Source organism: Narcine bancroftii, chromosome 9, assembly GCF_036971445.1.
Source record: "Narcine bancroftii isolate sNarBan1 chromosome 9, sNarBan1.hap1, whole genome shotgun sequence".
Taxonomy (NCBI): Eukaryota; Metazoa; Chordata; class Chondrichthyes; order Torpediniformes; family Narcinidae; genus Narcine; species Narcine bancroftii.
This window is the reverse complement of record NC_091477.1, coordinates 113,139,845-113,159,904: the sequence shown is the minus strand read 5'-3', so window position 1 is coordinate 113,159,904 and position 20,060 is coordinate 113,139,845. Positions and strand designations below refer to the sequence as shown.

Sequence of the window (20,060 nt, the reverse complement as noted above, 5' to 3'; positions counted from 1 at the left end):
TTGCCGCGCTGCATGGTTCAATGAGTTGTTATGACAATCTAGTCGTTAAAATTGCTGTTTCCAAGAGACAATTTACTTTCATGAATTTAACTTTTCCAGCTGACCTAGTGAGACATGGTAGGATTTGAATTCTTGCCTCTCAAATTGTAAGTTTACATTTTTAAATCTAGCAAGGTGACAGGCCCTTCCAACCCACAAGCTACACGACCCAAATGCACCCATGTCATCAGTTAGCCCCATGCATTTTGGAGGAAACCCATGCAGATGCTTCCTTATTAACATCGGCAGATTTGAACCCAGGTCACTGGCGCTGTAATAGCATTGTGCCAACTGCTACGCTAACCTCACCTGATGCTCAACGACTGATTGCTTCAATCAGTGGTTCCAAACACCAGCCGATTGAGCCACTGCGCTGTTGTACCCCTTTGGGCTATCACACATTTGACTTGAGCAGTAACACGTTGGTTATCTGTAACTAGGCGCCAATAGTTCCAGGCAAATAATCTCACAACATAATTTAGCTTCTATTCTACTTTAGTACAGTAAAATCCCAGGTATCCATTACCTACGGGAATTGCATAAGTCGGATATCTGAATTTTCCAGTTGCCTGAAGCACGCTCTTACAATGCCTTTAAAAGACAAAAGATAGTGAAAAATGTAATTTCTGTAACTTACAAAATTTAAATTCGAACCCCGGGCGTTGGTGTTGTAACAGTGTTACGCTAGATGCTACGTTAACCACGCCGCATAGATAACCGTTACGGCTGGAGTCCCCTCTTGCTGCATTGGAAGTCCAGGATGTCTAAGTTCTTGACATGCTCTTAGCGCTCCACAACACCTGCTGGGGCTGCCTTCTTGACCATTAATCGGTCTCTTCTGCTCAATCTGCGAGGGACTGGGATAGACAGATTCCCTACCTCACTGACGGTTGAAGACCCGTCAGCTACCCTCACCTGGTTTAGCCCATCTGGCGAGGTGTGGCCGCTGCACATGCTACAGCTACTTGGAGCCACAAGTGAGAGCTGAACGTCAGGTAGATACCAAAGGTGGACAAGCTGCCTGAAAAGGGCACGACAGCACCCTCGCCCCCCCACCCCCCAACCAGAGGTGCTTCCTAGACACTAGGTAGACACCCCCCAATCCAGGCAACATCCTGGTAAATCTCCTCTGTACCTTCTCAATAGCTTGCACAACCTTCTGATAATGTGGTGACTAGAACTGAACACAATACTCAAAGTGTGGTGACACCAGAGATTTGTAGAGATCTGTGTAAGATATGCTCAGTTTTATATCTTTGAAAACTATTTCTTGCTTAGCAGAACAGTTTTATAGTATGGGAGCAAAATCGTTAAAAGTCAGACCTTGAAATCTGTGAATAATCTCAACTAGCCACAGTTAACAAGATTATTGCAGCTTCCAGTGCATTGTATCTCACGCCAAAATATATCATCTAACTTTTCATGAACATCTATGTCTAAAGACTTTTGAGTCTTGCAGCTATTACTTTAAGAAGGTCATCAATCAAGTCAGAGTCATAAATCAAAGTCTTACTTTAGGGCTCATTGTTGTGCAGTTACTTGTTGGGATGCATTAATTTAAGAAGCTCATGTATCATGCTTACAGAGCTCCAGTGCTTTGTTACGGAGAGCTAGCACATAATAGATAGTCACAGCAGATTCGGTTAGATTAGACTCTGAAGAGGACAGATTATATTATTAGAACTTTGTGCCAGGTGAAGATTTCTTGTTACAATTTCTTGCTCCATTGCTCAGGAGATTATGGAGCATGGTCAGATACATTAGGAATACAGTATTGTGTCCTTTTGGGGAATAATTATGCTTTCAAAATGCAGCCCTTGTCCAGTCCTGAATGATAACAAGGTCTGTTTGGACACAAATCAAGAGTTAATGCTAGATTCAGATGAATGTATTATTCAGAATGCCTTAAACTGCCACCACCCCAAGGGAAAAAGCAAAGACTGTGAGCCTAAAGGTTATGGTGGCTTTACGTGAGCTATTTGATGATGTGGATAGGCCGTCAAAGTGAAACATAAACAATTGGCTGCTGTTGTATCAGGATAAATGGTAGGACAACATTAGCTGAAGAGGAAAAAGACTAATACTCCATTTCTTCAGTAACTTCGTACACTTTCCATTAAACTCACCACAGAAAGTCCACTGGAGAATTTTTGAAAATAATTAAGATTAAAACACAAAGTCTGCCAACAGTGTGATTTGAAGTTAAAACACAATGCTGGAGAAACTCTGCAGGTCAGACAGTGCACTTTATGTAGCAAAGATAAAGATACGTAATCACCGTTTCGGGCTTGAGCCCTTCATCAAAATATGAGCAAAATGTAGGCAGAGGAGGGTGAAGGGGAGGAGCACATGCCCACAGGCAGGTGGTAATAGGTGGATAAGGGAGGGAGGGCACAATGGCAAACAGGGGAGGGGGGATGGCTCTGTAAATGGAGAGGGAAGAGGTGGAGAGCTGGAGGAAAGAAGACCGGAATGGGGAAGAGAAGAAGAACGGGAGCGGTTGAGTATAGAAACTGGAAAAGTTGATGTTAATGCCATCCAGTTGGAGAGTACCCAGATGGAATATTAGATGTTGCTCCTCCAATTTACAGGTGGTCTTACTTTGACAGTGCAAGGGGCTATGGACAGACTTATCAGCAAGGGAGTGGGGGGCAGAATTGAAATGGTTGCCACTGGGCAATCCCTATAACTGATGTAGACAGAGCAAAGATGCTGATGAAGTGATCTCCCAGTCTCCACCCAAATCTACACTTTTGCAGCTGGATAAAAGTGTAGATGTTGGAATTAGATCCTCTGCCCCAACCCCATTTCCCAACTACCACTGACACTCAGAGTAAAGATTATTTGGCCACTGAGTATTATATAGTGATGGCTATAAATTGAATTTAACATCTGCTGTTGAGAAGATTCTGGAATTTGTAAGCAAGAAAGAAAAAGTAAGTTATTTGGAAAAGCATATTACAGTCAAATGAAGTCACTAGGGTATTGTGAAAGAAAAATTGTGTTTGGCAAATTTGCTATTCAAGAATATAAAAGCAGAATTGATAGTGGGGAACCTTTAGATATACCATATATGGATTTGAAGAAGGCATTCAATAAAGTTCGACATAAAAAGGCCAGTGCTCAAGAAGATCCCGTGGTAATAAGGGCAGTGTGTTAACATGGATTGAAGCATCTGCAGATGGTGTAATTGTGGTTAAAAATTGCTGCAGGAACTCAACCGGTCTCACAGTGTCCATAGGAGGTAAAGATACATTAATGATGTTTCGAGCATGAGCACTTCTATAAGGTATAAGCGAAAAGCAGGAAGTCATCTGAATAACAGCTAAAGAGTGGCAGGGAAAGGAGTCCAGACCAACAACCAAAAGGTGTGAATTGGATATGATGAGGAAAGATGAGAATTGATGTTGGCTCTGTGAAAGAAGACAGAGGGAAAGGGAAGAAAGAGAGATAACAGACACCGGAGAAGTGGAAATGGATTGAAAACTAGTGATCAGGCAGAAGGTAGAATTTGAATACGTGGGTCTTTTTTTTAGCCTGGAAAGACTTAAGCAGTGGATTATCCCAAGGATCAGTCTTTGGCCATTACTTCTTTACTATATTAATAATTTGAAGGAGGGAGCAGCGTGTAAAGTATTCATATTTGCAGATGATATAAAAATAGATAGGAGGGCCATGCCACAAAGAGGATCTTTAGAATTTGCAAGAGGGTTTGAACAGATTGAATGGCCATTCAAATGCTGGGAAAATGGAGTTTAATATCGTAAAGTGTGAGGTAACACATTTTGTTAAGAGGTATCAAAAGACAAACTCTTGCCTAAACAGAAACAAATTGCAAATGAGTAGAGTACAAAGGGATCAAGGTGTGCTCCTGCATGAAATATAAACAATTTAGCGTGCAGGGTGTAATTAACAAGGCAAATGGCATATCAGCCTTTATTTCAGGGGGGTTAGTATTCAAAACAGAAATTTTAATGAAACATCAGGAATAATAGAAGGCCGATGGTGAGGCAAAACCTGGAATATTGTGTACAGTTCTGGTTCGTTTACTTTATAAAGGGTATACATTGATATAGGACGAGAGGGATGTCTTCTCACAAAGGGATAAACATGTTAGACTTGTATTATTCAGAGGCAAGATAAATGAAGGCTGCTCTTATTGAAACGTTCACAATCCTAAGAGGTAGATGTTTGAAGTGTTTTCACCAGCAAGACCATGATTACAAGAATAGGAAGCAGTATGAAGTGTCCAGGAACTTCTTCTCATAGATGACTCTGTGGAATTCCCCATCGGTGGGACTTATGGAGCTCACAAATTGGAGGTGTTTAAGGGGAGACAGATACATTTTTGAAAGATCAATGAATTGAGGGGTGTGTCGAACTAGCAGGGAAGAAGGGAAGCAGTTTGCAGTAGATCAATCTCAAAAGTATTGAATAGCAGGGGTGAGGGTTCAGGTGGCTCCTCATTCCTTGAATTTTGGTGTTGGCTTTTCTTTGATGTAACCAAATTTTAAAATTTTGCTTTGCAGCTTTTTGAATTCATGAATTTCATGGCTGAGAACTTCATCTTCTGTTACATGGGGGTTGCCCTGTTCACCTACCAGAACCACATCTTCAATGCCCTCTTCATTTTTGGAGCTTTTGTATCCTTTGTCTAAGAAGCATTTTGTTCTGTCCTTGTGATTTTCTTTGATTTCCTATATTGTAAAAAATAGAGGTGAGCACTGATCAGTGCAACTGCAATGACATTAACATAGAGATTTTAACAAAGTGAACATGTTTCATTGTGTTTCATCAAAATTCAGTTAAAATAAGGACAGCACACTGAACTGTGAAATACTGGGCAATTGTCAAAAGTGCTGGAGAAACTCAGCAGGTCACACACCATCAAGAGGAAGCAACGGGTAACCAATGTTTCGGGCCTGAGCCCTTTGTCAAGATAATATTGTGGCCATATTATTTCCAATGAAGGTAATGTTGGAAATACAAGAGGTGCAATAGAAAAACACTGAATGAAGAGGTGGAGAAGTCCAGAAAGAAAATTCCAGAATGTGTCCCCTCCTCAGTTGAAGGTGGGACAAAGGCAAAGTGAATCCACAAAGGCACCAAAATGGGAGAAGAGAAGCCATAACTGGCCTTTAACATGGTAAAAATATTTGACAGGAACATTATCAATCTGACAATGAGATAAATGAGAGAAAGACAGCCTTGGTCAAAAAATGGCCGTTTTAAGGAAGTCTTTAGAGCAAAGACAAGTGGAAATACAGAAGGGTTTAAGGAGAAAACTTCATAGCTGTGTTTTCAGCTGTCTGGTCCTAAAATATCAAAAGTGAAGCAATTAACCCATTACATTACTGAATGTTAAAATCACAATATTCAAATGCGCTAAGTTCCTGAAACACAAAATAATTTTGCACAAAGGAAAAAGATAGTCATCAGAATTTTTTTATTGTCATGAACATGTCGCAAGATTCACTGTTTTACAGATGCAAATATTCCATAAATTATATTTCAAAAATAAATAAATAGCACCAGAAAATAGGAGAAAGTAAGGTAGAATCTATGGTTCAATGTCCATTTTGAAATCTGCTAGGTGCTCATCTTCAGACTACCTTCTTCTCGATGGTAGCAGTGTGAAGAGGGCATGGCCCAGGTGTTGAGGGTCCTTGAGGAGAGAGGCTGCTTTCTTAAGACACCACTTCTTGAGAATATCCTCGATACAGTGGAGACTGATTCTCGTGATGGCACTGGCCAAGTTAACAGCTCTCTTGATTTTTTTTTCCCTCTCCTATGCATTGGCACCTCCATACCAGACATGAACTTCATTTTAAACAAATCAGTCATTTTCTTCTTAACATAATTATTAGAGGGAATTTACTAGATAGTTGCCTCATTTCAGAAAATATATATTTTTATAAAAATCAACGTAAGTATTGACAGGTTATGCAATACATTTTCTCGCAACAGCTAAAGTTAAGCAAATAAAAGCAATCTAAAATTTATCCAATTTCAAACCCCTTAAGTCTGTAATAAACCCTAATAAAAATAATAAAGGGTCAAACAATAATTGAATATTATACAAAATTGTCTTTTAACCAAAAAATTTGCACCTTTTCACATAACTAAACCGAATGTTAAAAAAAGTCCCTTTTTTCGTCCACACCGGAAACATATATCTGAATCCCTAAATCCATATCTTTTCAACTTCTCTAGTGTCAAATATAATTGATGTACAAAATTATAATTACCTAAATTATACCTTTCATTAATCAATTTAGTTACCACATTCTCACATATCTTTAACCAATCATCCTCCAATATAGTAAGTTGTAAATCTTTTTCCCTTTAACTTTTTATTCTTAAAAACACCAATTTTCTTCATCTTCTCTTGTAATAAACTATATAGTTCTGAGATAAAACCTTTTTTCAAAGATTCTGTAATTCATTTTTTGACGAATAGGGAAGTTTAATTTCCTAGCTTTTAAAAAAGATCACATTTCATAATAAGTAAATATTGAATTCATTGAAATATGTCATTTTTCTTGCAATTGAATAAAAAGAAGAAAGCTTCCTTTCTCAGAAAGATCCTCTACCCTTTTAATACCTTTGAATTAGAGTATTTCTAATTTGACCTTTTCAATGTATGGACCAGGATAACTGAAAGCCCATAAATTTATTTTCATCAGCTTGTTGGTGTGTGGTCACAAAGTGTCAGAAGACGTTGAGTTGAACAATAATTAGATCAGAATGGAGAAGTACAATGCCTTGCTCAGTGGATGCATCAAATTCCCAGAGGGTCCAAGTCCCTCAGGTATAAAATGTGTAAGGGGGGGGGGGGGTGGGGGGTGAATTCACTGAAACCTATTTTTGAACTTTGACCGTGAAGATTGAACATTTTTCTTTTGAGTTTTATCTGGGGAGTGAAGCATGGCCAGTTGATTTCATATCAGAAAACTGAGATGGGATCAGTTAAAGGAAAAAAGACTTGGATGGTTGCTAGTTTAACTCAGAACTGACAACTGTGGTAAGACGTTGAGGACCGTGGGGACATCTCAGTTGACACTTCACCACATAGAAGAGAAATGGATATATGTTCAATGGAGCTTGAATAAGCATGACAGAGTAAAACTATAATAGCTTGGCTGAGGAGCTGATCGTATGAAGCTGCCCTCCATGGGATTATTACTGAAGGCCCCAAGTCAGAATCCTACCTGTCTGACTGATGCACAAACTTAAAACATTAAAATTAACTTTTTCTCTTCTACAACCTGCTGAGAATTTCAAAAAAATTGTGCTTTCTAAATTTTTTTAACATTTTAAATTTTGACATGCAGCACGGAAACAGGCCATTTTGGCCCACGAGTCCATGCCACTCAATTTACACTCAATTAACTTACACTCCCAGTATGTTTCAAATGGTGGGAGAAAACAGACACAGGGTGAACACACAAACTTCTTACAGGCAGCGCGAGTTTCGAACCCAAGTCCCAATCTCTGGTGCTATAAAGGCATTGCACTAACCACTGCGCTAAACCGGGTCATTCATAATATTTTACCTGCTTTAACCAAAATCTGAGCATCATCATGCATAGAATGCAAGAAACATCTTAAAATTACCCTGAATATCTTTTGTACAGATTCATGTACTTTGAAACTTCATGGCCTCGAAATTTTTCTGTCGCATTTTCTGCCATTAAAACGATGTTAGCTATCTCCCAAACACTGCTTCAAAGAGTTCTGAGAATACTGCCGAAATTGTTCACACCAGTCTCATGTAAATCCAACTCCATTTCCTGATCAAGGGGCTGGAATTACAGTTGATGTACACTGAATCATTTGGAATGCTGAGGACATTATTGATAAGGGCTTTTTTGAGATGGTCTGAATGTAGGTACAGACAGGGAGGACACCAGGAAAAGTAGAGGGAGAAGCTTGAGTGGGCACGCCCCCCCCCCCCCCCACTCCTTAGTAATAAGTTTACTGTTTTGAATACCATTGGCAAGGGGGCAGGGGTGGGACTGACTGGGACAAAGTCGCAGCAGTCATGTCTCTGGCACAGGAAGGAAGGGGGGAGAAAAGGTGAGAAATACTCATAGGGGACCCAATAGAGGGGCTGACAGGATTGTGACTCCCAGATGATATGACGTCTCCCAGATGCCAAGGTCAAGGTTGTGTCACATCATCCACAGCATTCTTAAAGGGGAGAACAAGCAGTCAGAAGTTGTGGGGCACCTTGGAACCAATGATATAGGTAGGGAATGGGATGAGGTCCCACAAAAGGTCCTGGAATGGGATCGAGTGACTTAGGATAAAGATAGTAGATCCAACAAGGTATAAACCTCTGGATTACTACCAGTGCCTCATACTAGTAATAGGATAGAGCCCATGAACACCTGTTGCAGGAGAGAGGGTTTCAGAATAATTGAATCTCTTCTGGATTAATGATGATCTGTTCGAGAGAGACAGGTTACACCTAAACCGGAGGGGGACCAATAATCTGTTGAGGAGAAAGAACAGCAGACCTGTCACTGCAGGTGCTTCCAACATCCCCAACATTGACTCGAAATGACAAAGTGTTAGGGAGTTGAATGTGGTGATCTTTGTTTAGTGTGTCCAGAACTTTATGCAGTAATATGTGAATAAAGCTGGTTAGATAATTTTGGGATTAGTAGGGGAACAATTTAGGACCAGTGGCCACAATTCTATTAGCTTTTAGATAGTTATGGAAAGGATAACACTGGTTCTCAAGTTAGGATCCTAAATTGGGGCAAGGTCAATTTTGACTTATTAGCAATGGTTGACTGAATGCAACCATTCAGTGAGCTGCACTGATCCACAAGCGAACTGGGTCATGGAGGTGCAGGCTCCCACTGGGCTGACATCACAATGGTGCCCATGGGAGGGGCCGAAAAGAATCATGGGAGTGGTGCTTAAAAGCTCTCAGAGAGTTCCAGCAAAGTCGGCTGGTTCGTTCCACTCATTCACAATGTGTGTGGTTTTTTAAAATTTTGTTCGCTGCACAGCACACCGACAACAAGTAAAAGCATGTCAAATGGGAGTGTTTAAGAGTGTGATTAAGGAAGGTCGAGGACAATCATGAACCTAGAAGGGTAAGGGACAGGAATGGTGAGGTAAATGATCTCTGGTTAAAAGTAGATACATAGATCAGAAAGAGAAATGAGGCATATATCAGATCCAGACAGACATGTTCGAGGGAATCCCTTCAGGAATATAAAGAATGTCATAGCATGGTAAAGGGTGAAGTAAGGAGGGCTGAAATAGGTTTTTCAATGGCTTTTCCAGTTAGTATAAAGGAGAAACCAAAAATATTTTATGTGTTTTAAGAACAAAAGGGTCAAGAGGAAAAGAATAGATCCCCTCAAAGATAAGAGGAGTGTCTATGGTTAGAGCCAAAGAAGATGGGGAGGATCTTAAATGAATATTATGTGAATGAGTTCACCGTGGAACAGGATATCAGGAGTGGAAGATGATGGAGTTAAATAAATTTAGCCAAGAGCATGACTGAGGTGTTAGCAGTCTTAGCTCAAATGAAGTTGGATAAATCTCAGGGACCAGATCAGGTGCATGGCAGAACATTGTGGGAAGGCAACAAGGAAATTGCTTGGGCCTTGACAGACTTTTTTAACTAATCGTTAAGGACAGGAGAAGTTTTGGAAGACTAGAGGATGGCAAATTTGGTGTCATTAATTAAATATTAAAATTAGATATACAGCACGGTTACAGGCCTTCCTGGCCCACAAGCCCTCTCAACATTTGGATGGCCAAGGGAAAATGGAGGCGAGCCAGCAGGGATTTGTGGATGGGAAGTCTTGTAAATTTTTGAAGAGGTGACAAAGAGGGTAGACGACAGGTTGAATTCTTAGCATGTTTTAAGCAAAACTGTTCTAGTCTAAAGCACTTAATGCTGCAAACATTAGAGCTGATGGACAACCCAGCTTTTTTCCGGATCCCTGCTATCCATCACACAGGATCTTTGTTCCACTGCCATCAAGAAGGAGGTACAAGAGCATCAAAATCCGGGCTGCCAGGCTGGGAAATGGCTTCTTCCCACAGACTGAGAGATTTGACGAACGGTGTACTGTAACCTTATGAGTAAATTACAGCAGAAGATTTATGCATATGTGTGTATTTTATTGATGAATGAGATTATTATGTGTTGTGTGAGAAATGTTATTAAATGTGTACACGGTGGTCCGGAGAAATGCTGTTTCGTCTTAGTTGGGCAGTCAGATGATAATGAACTTGAACTTGAAATAGGCTTTAAATATTCCTGAGCCAAAGGGTTAGGGTTAAGCGGAACAGGCAACTTAACATCTTGTGGACAAAATGGTCAATTATTTTCTCATGCTGGTACATAAGGGACTGCAGCTGCTGGAACCTAGTGTAAAAACAATCTGCTGAGTCAAGCAGCATCAGTGAACTCGCTGGAGGGTTCCGGCCTGAAACGCCGCCAATCCTCTTTCTCCCACTGGGACTGCTTGACCTGCTGAGTTCCTCCGGCAGATTTTTTAAAATTTCCTTATTTTATTCTGATTATACTGCGATCGTTATTCCTTGAGCCATGTGCTTGGTGGTTTCTGAATACATCGATGAACCATTATTCAGCTTGGACCATTGATCCAGAGATATGCGTTTAGATCACACCACGATATTCGTGGAATTAAATAAATAAATCTGGAATTAAAAAGCCAGCGTCTGTGAAGTTAATCATGAAATTGCTGCGTCGTAAAAGCCCATCTAGTTTATCAATGTTACGCAGGGAAATAAATCTGCTGGCCTTACTTACAGTACATTGCCTGATCGATATCCAACTCCAGGCTCATAATTATCAACAGTCACCTTAGTTCAGGGTGATTTGGGATGGGGCAAAAAAAAATAGAATATCGAATGTATTACAGCACAGAAACAGGCCCTTCAGCCCATGATGTTGTACCCATGATGTTACACACCTGCTCAACAAACTAAACCTCACACCCCATAACCCTCTTTGGTAAACATCAACATTCTTATTCCATGAGCAAAAAAGCAAAATAAATATATTTTTAAAAAGTTCTCAAATTAATTTTCACAGATTTTCTAATTTTCACGTAATTCCCCTTGACACATGAATATGCAGGGACTAGAGGGATACGTTTCATGTGCAAGCAACAAAGTTTTAGTTTCATTTGTTATCATCTTCAGTTCAAAAATTGTGGGTTGAAGGAACTGTTTCTCTGCTATACTGTATTCCATTCTTTATATTGGTTCCTTTCACTAGTTTGATCCTTAAAATGAAGGTCGTGCACATGGTTTGATGTTTTTGTCTGAACAACTGTTTGCATGTAACAGGTTCCTCTAATAAATTGGGTCATTTGTGGTCTCTTGGTTCAGTGTGATGGGTAATGTTGGGAAACCTAGTAACAAGTGTTAGCACACACTGTGACTGAGGCAGCAACCCAGGGTTCAAATCCAGCACTGTCCGTATGGAGTTTGTACGCTCTCTCCGTGTCTGCGTGGGTTCCCTCCAGGTGCTTCAGTTTCGTCCAACCCTTCAAAACGTATGGGGGTGGCAGGTTAATTGGGTGTGGCTGGGTGGAATGGGCTCGGGGGTGGAGGGTTGGCTGGAAGGGCCTGTTATCGTGGTCTATGTCTAAATTTAAAATTTTTAAATTTTATCTATTTATTAGCCGACACATTTGTTGCTTTCCTTAAGATATTGCTTCAATAGATCGCGATCTTTGTGGCTCGTGCTTGTAATATATACCCTCTAAGCTTACTGCTCAACCTCCGACGAAAAAGGAGAATTCCGTGGAACTTCCAACACATGATGATGTTTTCAGGTCAGTTCCCTCTAATCATAAGTGAACAAAAACATGACTGGTTTTAATAGGGAAGGTGGTGGATGTTATAAACTCTAAAATCTTGGGCAAAAAATTTTTTCACTCAGTTGGAATGATCTGAAACTTCCAAGGGAGATGGCAGAAACATTTTTGTCATTCATCCCTTTCACAGGTTTTTGGATATGCCCTTGAAATAGATTAAGTTGGAGTGCTATATGGGAAGGTGGGAGAGGTTGGGAATAGGTGTGACAGCATTGGTCTTCTTGGGGCCAGCGTAAACTCAGTAGACCAAATGGCCTCTAATTCTAAAGCAGCTGATTCTTTGTTCAGTGGTGTCTCTGTTCTTCATTGAAGAAGATGCATTAATGTAGGTTGCTGGTTATATTGACGGTTTATTTTTAGCATCACTGCTTGAAATGATCTTGATGACATAAGGGATGAAGCCTGTTTACCTTGCATTCATGTTTCTGTTTGATTGTATAAGAACCATAGAATGATTGCAGTATGAGAGGAGCCTATTCAATTCATTGTGTCTGTACCAACTCATCAAGGCCCCATTTTGCTCTTTTCCTTTCAGAATACAATGTATTGCAGTAATTGGTATTCAAATGGGGCCTGATCCCCACAAGTTCAGGTTAATTATCATCTGACTGTACATTTACAACCAGATGAAACAGCATTTCTCTGGACCATGGAGCACACACATAATCAAAGCACATGAAAACATCAAAAATAAAACCCCTGGTATCCTGCACCTATGGGGATTGCCAGATAAATATAATTTATGGTTGTTGATACTGGGTGTTGCCTGATTGGAAAACTAACAGTGAGGTACACCAATTTTAAACCCATTTTTTTTACATATTTATTTTCCATTTTTTTTTGCCAGTTGCTTGTATTCTGGATAACAGGGCCATTACTGTATATTATTTTACCCATCTTTATTTATTTACAAAAGCCTTCGACACCGTGAGCAGGAAAGGGCTTTGGCAAATACTAGAGCGCATCGGATGTCCCCCCAAAGTTCCTCAACATGATTATCCAACTGCACGAAAACCAACAAGGTCGGGTCAGATACAGCAATGAGCTCTCTGAACCCTTCTCCATTAACAATGGCGTGAAGCAAGGCTGTGTTTTGGCACCAACCCTCTTTTCAATCTTCTTCAGCATGATGCTGAACCAAGCCATGAAAGACCCCAACAATGAAGACGCTGTTTACATCCGGTACCGCACGGATGGCAGTCTCTTCAATCTGAGGCGCCTGCAAGCTCACACCAAGACACAAGAGAAACTTGTCCGTGAACTACTCTTTGCAGACGATGCCGCTTTAGTTGCCCATTCAGAGCCAGCTCTTCAGCGCTTGACGTCCTGCTTTGCGGAAACTGCCAAAATGTTTGGCCTGGAAGTCAGCCTGAAGAAAACTGAGGTCCTCCATCAGCCAGCTCCCCACCATGACTACCAGCCCCCCCACATCTCCATCGGGCACACAAAACTCAAAACGGTCAACCAGTTTACCTATCTCGGCTGCACCATTTCATCAGATGCAAGGATCGACAATGAGATAGACAACAGACTCGCCAAGGCAAATAGCGCCTTTGGAAGACTACACAAAAGAGTCTGGAAAAACAACCAACTGAAAAACCTCACAAAGATAAGCGTATACAGAGCCGTTGTCATACCCACACTCCTGTTCGGCTCCGAATCATGGGTCCTCTACCGGCACCACCTACGGCTCCTAGAACGCTTCCACCAGCGTTGTCTCCGCTCCATCCTCAACATCCATTGGAGCGCTTACACCCCTAACGTCGAAGTACTCGAGATGGCAGAGGTCGACAGCATCGAGTCCACGCTTATGAAGATCCAGCTGCGCTGGATGGGTCACGTCTCCAGAATGGAGGACCATCGCCTTCCCAAGATCGTATTATATGGCGAGCTCTCCACTGGCCACCGTGACAGAGGTGCACCAAAGAAAAGGTACAAGGACTGCCTAAAGAAATCTCTTGGTGCCTGCCACATTGACCACCGCCAGTGGGCTGATAACGCCTCAAACCGTGCATCTTTGCGCCTCACAGTTTGGCGGGCAGCAACCTCCTTTGAAGAAGACCGCAGAGCCCACCTCACTGACAAAAGGCAAAGGAGGAAATACCCAACACCCAACCCCAACCAACCAATTTTCCCTTGCAACCGCTGCAATCGTGTCTGCCTGTCCCGCATCGGACTTGTCAGCCACAAACGAGCCTGCAGCTGACGTGGACTTTTTACCCCCTCCATAAATCTTCGTCCGCGAAGCCAAGCCAAAGAGAAAGATTTATTTACAAATAACAACTATGAACTACAACCTGAGAATGTGGTCTCCTGTTATGAACTACATGATTTAATGATCAGCATCAAATTAACCTGTAAATTTCTCCCTTTTTGCCCTTATTTGGTCAAATTGATTTAATTCACTGGACAACAAATTTTGTCAAAAGGTTCGCTTCCTGAAAAAATATTGGGGATTATGATAGACAACTTCAAGCTGAACACAAAGATAGCTTCAGATTTGCTGTATCATGCAGGAAGTTGGAGAAACATTAAATTAACTTTTATTGAATTTAGAATGTTTAATTACACAATGATGCTGGCACGTTGCGATAGTCCAACTGCCCTAAAAATATTTTGATTTTCTCTTGTACTCAGCCTTCGATGAATCTCATATCAGTGTCCAACAATTGTTGGCCAGCATTGATGGATTTCAGTAGCCCTGACACCATTTTAACATGGTTGCAATGTCTTGGTGACACCTTTCACCATGTTCGTCACTGACTGCACCAAGATCAGCAGGGAAGACGTCCAAGTGTGAAGCAGAAAATTAATTTGCAGTGACATGTTGCACTTCACGGTTTTGTCGGCGTGCAGTAGACTTAAAATATGACAGGAAATCAAAACAGTATATGATAGGAAATCATGATCAGTAGCCCAAATCCATAAAATACACCCAAATGTGTTCAGGAAGAAAAATCTTCATTGTCCAGTGCTATCATTTAGAACCATCCATTTAACTCCCAACCCAGGCAGCAAAGTCCACTCATCAATCTATATCCACATCTGGCACACCTCTAACCGTGTTGCGAACTTTAACTGAATCAAATAATATTTTTCCTTTTAAATTGGAGACAAGGGATACTAGAGTGAACCACTGGAGATACTCTGCTTGACCCATGGAGTTCTTCCAGCAGTTTGTTTTTTGCCTCATTTTATATAATTCTTTGTCCACATCTCTACACAAGTTGCCACAAGTAAGACACCCACCTGACTAGACGCTACCTTAATTTTTGGCTTCAGGGTGCACTCTTTGGAAGCGAAGAATTTTGATTTTACGGATAGAACCGTGCTTTGAACAGTGGAATCGCAATACATGAGTTGGGAGCTCACTTAATATACACCTGCCACTTGGATTGAATTTAGACCAGATGTATGTTCAAATTCTGGCAGATGGTACTGTATTCAGATTATTCCCAAATGAATGGAATACAATCTGGTATTAATGGCACCTATTTTTTTTCAGTAAGGGGTAAAATACCATGTAATTATGGCTGATGAGCAGCTAAGAGGCTATCATGTTCAGGTTTCACTGTCTAGATGAATTGTTAAACCAGACACAAAATGGCACTGAAATTTCAGGGCAGCCTAGTTTTTTAACCTCCTTTTCAGAATCAGAATTTATTGACATGAACAAGTCATGAAATTTGGTGTTTTGTGGCAGCTTCATAGTGTAAACATTCATATAAACCACTTTTATGACAATAAATTACAAAAAATTAGTGCATATGAATTCTTCAGCTTTTCTCTCTCCTATTTTATTCAATTCTATTTTAACCCATGCCAATTTTTCCCTTTTGAAAAAAAAAGCAAGAAATCTCATTTGAGCCATTCGATAACAATTTTTAAAATTAGGAAACTCGTATTTCCATGTTAACTTTTCTTTAGAAACTCTTGGTATTTTACATTTCCAGAGAAATTTCCTTACATATTTTTTCAACCAAAATTAATAGTTGGTGATAAAGATACACCATTATTGAAACATTTAATTAATATCTGGAATAAAATAAATGATGAGATTGGTGTAAGAGGATGTACATTGCCTAAAATGCCTTTGATTCAAAATCCTCACATCTTTTTCAAAGGATAATCAATTTTTGGATAGTTGGTTTTGTAAGGGGTTTATAAATGTTGAAGATTGTTATGAAAGGGGTCAATTAATGTCATTTGAGCAACTGAGAAATAAATATGGTATGACTCATAACACTTTTTTTATATTTCCAAGTCAGAGCATATTTGAGGGATAAGTTAGGACGAGCCATGTTGTTGCATAGTTGTATGGAAGTAAAACTCCTATTAGAAGAGGAATTGTTAAGAAATTTACTTCTATGATATATTCTTTATTTTTTTTTAAACTTTTATTTATTCGTTCAAAAAACAAATAATATATGACATATACAGCAATTAAACATGAACATGAACATTTTTTAAATATATTAACAAGTAGGAACTTTTAAATTAATTCATAAGTCTAGAAAAAGGTGGGAAATAGGTCTGAATAATGTAATTGATAAGCAAGTATGGGCAGATCTATGTACAGATTGTATGACTAAGATATAGATTAGTTCCGTATAATTTCTTATATCAATTATATTTCACACCACAGAAATTGAATAGAATAAAATCAGATTTATCGGATCAATGCTTTAGGTGTGGTGAAGATGTAGGAACTTTCTTGCATTCAACTTGGTCCTGTCCTAATGTAAAGCTCTTTTTGAGTGGATTTACAGTATTTTTTGGAACAAGTTACAGGAGTTTCTTTTCTGCAAAATCCAGACATTTTTATAGGAAATATTGAAGGAACAAGGCTTTAATTAAAGCAATCAGTATATCATATGGAATTTGTTAAAGTAGCATTAGCGGTGGCAAGGAAATATATTGCAGTTTCTTGGAAATCAGATATATTTTTAGGCATGCCAAGATGGCATGCATAAATTCAAAGTTGTATTCCTTTGGAAAAATTACATATAGCTTGAGAAAAAAATATACTATGTCTTTACAAATTTGGTACCCATACACCCAAATATTAGGCTTAAATTTGTAATAATGTCCTTTCTATGCCTCTAGACCTGCAAGATGCTCCTCTAAGTTATATTTAAGAATTTGTGTTAGATGACATCTTGGTAATCCTGAATATTTTCTTTCTTTGTCTTTCTTTTCTTTCTATGTTTATATAGCTATATTATATCTTTTATATTAACTATTTTGAGGGAGGGGGGTTTGGGAGGGAGTATTACTATATTAATTCTGATTACTGCATGTATGGAGAAAATTTTAAATAAAATACTCAAACAAAATAGTGCGCACAAAGTGAGGCAGTGCTTTGGGTCATTGATTATTCAGGAATCTGATGTCAGCGGGGAAGAAGCTGTCCTTATGCCACTGAGTGCTTGTCTTTAAGCTCCTGTACCTTTTTTCACAATGGTAGCAGAGTGAAGAAGGCAAGGCCTGGAAGGTGGGGTGTCTTTAAGGATAGAGGCTGCTTTTATAAGACGCCGCCTCATGTAGATACCCTCGATGGAGTAAAGTCTGGTGTCCGTGATGACGCAGGCTGAGTTAACAAACCTCTGGAGTTTTTCTTGTCCTGAGATTTGGCGCCTCCATATCAGATAATGATGCAAACAGCCACAATGCTCTCCACGGTACACCTGTAGGAGTTTACAAGAGTCTTCGGTGATGTACCGAACCTCCTCAAGCACCTCGCAAAATGTAGCTGTTGGCGAGCTTTCTTCATGATTGCATTGGCATGGAGGTTCCAGAACATGGGTTGATTGAAAAGGAAAGGATGCTTTAATGTTATGCCTGCAGTAGGAATACCAAAGCTTCACTATGGATTAAAACTATTGCTTCTGCCTTTGAGTCAGAAAGTTATGCTGTCAATCCGAGCCTTGGTATGCAAGCATATACACCAGGATTTCACTCCTGTGTGGCTCTGGGAATACTGAAATATTGGTGGTGCTATCCATCGGAAGAGACATTGAAAAAATGGTCGTCTACTTTCTGGGTGCCTGTGAAAGACCCTGGACGTGATTTTGAAGAAGAGGAGGAGAATTCACCCCAGTGCCCTGGTTATCTTATCCCTTCATCAATATTACGGAAGGGGGTTGATCTTGATTCCACTGCTGCTTGTGGGAGCTTGCACTGTATAAGCTAGCCACTTCCTGTCAACATGGTGAGAAAACAATGTGCAAGGCTATATAGAAGGTCAATGAGGACATGATGGACCAAATTAACCTACTTTTGAGCTGTAACCATTATACGGTCCAATGTTTACAAAGAGATGCATAGGGCTCGAAATGTTGGCATTTCCATTCCAGGGTCTTCTGTCACTAGCTGCCAGTCAATAAAGTAGTATGCCTACCAGATTGAAGAAGGGTTTGAGGGTGATCAACATGCCCTCTCTTGACCAACCACGTGGCTTTTAATCACCCCCTCAAAAGTGAGGCTGTAGCTAACTAGGAGGGAAAAGAGTAATGAATGTTACTGATATGATAAAGATAATATGTTTCCATGAACTGTCTTCTTTTAGGTGGTGATTATTTATGCTTGTCCATAGAATTGTTCCCATTTCAGGCACCCAGTCTCAATATGAACTACTCCCAAGTCAAAACCAAATGGGCAAGTGCCCCATGTACCCTGTCCCAACAGTGTACCTCAGTCCCAGCCTCCACATGTCGGATTGTTTCTTCTCATTCTATTCACCCAGTGATATTGCTGAGGAATAAGAAAGTTGTTCACTTTTCCAGTTAGGGACAGATTTATACTATGGAGTGGTCCCCACGCGAGCTGTGTTTAACCAGCTCAAAATTGCTCAATATCAGAAAGGTCACTGCATGTGACCAAAGAAATGTTCTTCCTGTACTAAGCTGCAATAATTTTGTTACTTATTTTTAAAGGAAAGGAGAGAGGGAAAAATATGCGACTCATTTGGAGATTCTTGTTATGTTCTCTGCCTCTGAATGAGCTCAGCAGTGGCACATGAGAAGTCCCAAGGAGAAATCCACAGCCTTAGTCCCATCACTGTTTTAAATCAATGCTGAATAGCTTGAAGAGAATTGCACTAAAACTGCTGTTTGGAAGGCCATTGATTTTTCTTTTATCTCAAGCTCGAGCCGTTAGAAAACACTATTAATCCCTGATATGAACTCCTTTGGACAATTACAACTGCCTTACCCAATAACTGTCAAGCCAGCTTCATCTAGGTTTTCAGATTAGTTCTGAAAGATGTGGTTTCCAGGCCTGCTTTACCAACCTGTAATAATGATATCAACAAGTGCCTCTGTGTAGAGTCAGATTTGTTCAGCGTGGAAACAGGCCCTTTGGCCCCATTCTGACCAATTTTCCATCTCACGAACCCCTTTTGCTTCCGCTTGGCGCATATTTTTCTAACCATTCCTGTCCATGCTCCTGCCCCAAGTGCCTTAAATATCATTATTGAACCCACCTCAACCACTGCCTCTGGCAGCTCATTCCAGGCACCCCACCCTCCATGGAAAAATATTTTTCCTCAGTTCGGCTCCTCATCTTAAACCTTCAAGTTTTAAACTCCCCTGCTCTGGAGAAAAGAGTATTCATGATTTTGTATATGTCTATAAGGTCACCGCCCCCCCACCCCCCCCAACCAGGCAGATGGGGGCTCGCGTCAGCCATCCATCTAGGAGAAGTAACACCCTACAACCCAAGGACCTGGCTGTCAGTGGCCTAGCGTGCTAGGCCATGGCAGATAAACCCCAGGTGTAAAGGGTGGGGCCAGTTCTGCACACACTGCATTCCACCTAAAAAATCCATTCTGTAGGCTCGAAGGATGTGTCCATGTCTACGATCCTTCCTAAATCTTTGCTCGTGAAGCCAAACCAGGATGATATGGTCACCCCACTTCCCCCTGCACTCCAGTGGAAAGAAGTCCTTTCCCCTTCAGCCTTTCTTGGAACTCAAGTCCTCCAGTCCCCATAATCTCTTCAGGAATCTTTTTATTGCACACTGTATTCCAAATGTGGCCTTATCAACATCCTGTACATGACATCCAAAGTCATGAATTCAGTGCCTTGATTGAAGTCAAGTATGCCAAATGCCTTCATCATCACCCTGTCTAACTCTGGC

General features: G+C 40.5%; 1 protein-coding gene across 1 annotated transcript in view; it reads left to right on the top strand.

Moving 5' to 3' along the window:
- The window catches only part of LOC138742667 (sodium/hydrogen exchanger 9-like), a 391,181-nt gene that overhangs the window by 202,746 nt on the left and 168,375 nt on the right, over positions 1-20,060 (top strand). Inside the window, exons 10-11 of the mRNA XM_069897383.1 lie at positions 4,569-4,682; positions 11,768-11,879. Of these exons, the coding sequence (XP_069753484.1) occupies positions 4,569-4,682; positions 11,768-11,879 (226 nt within the window). The remainder of the gene's footprint in view (positions 1-4,568; positions 4,683-11,767; positions 11,880-20,060) is intronic.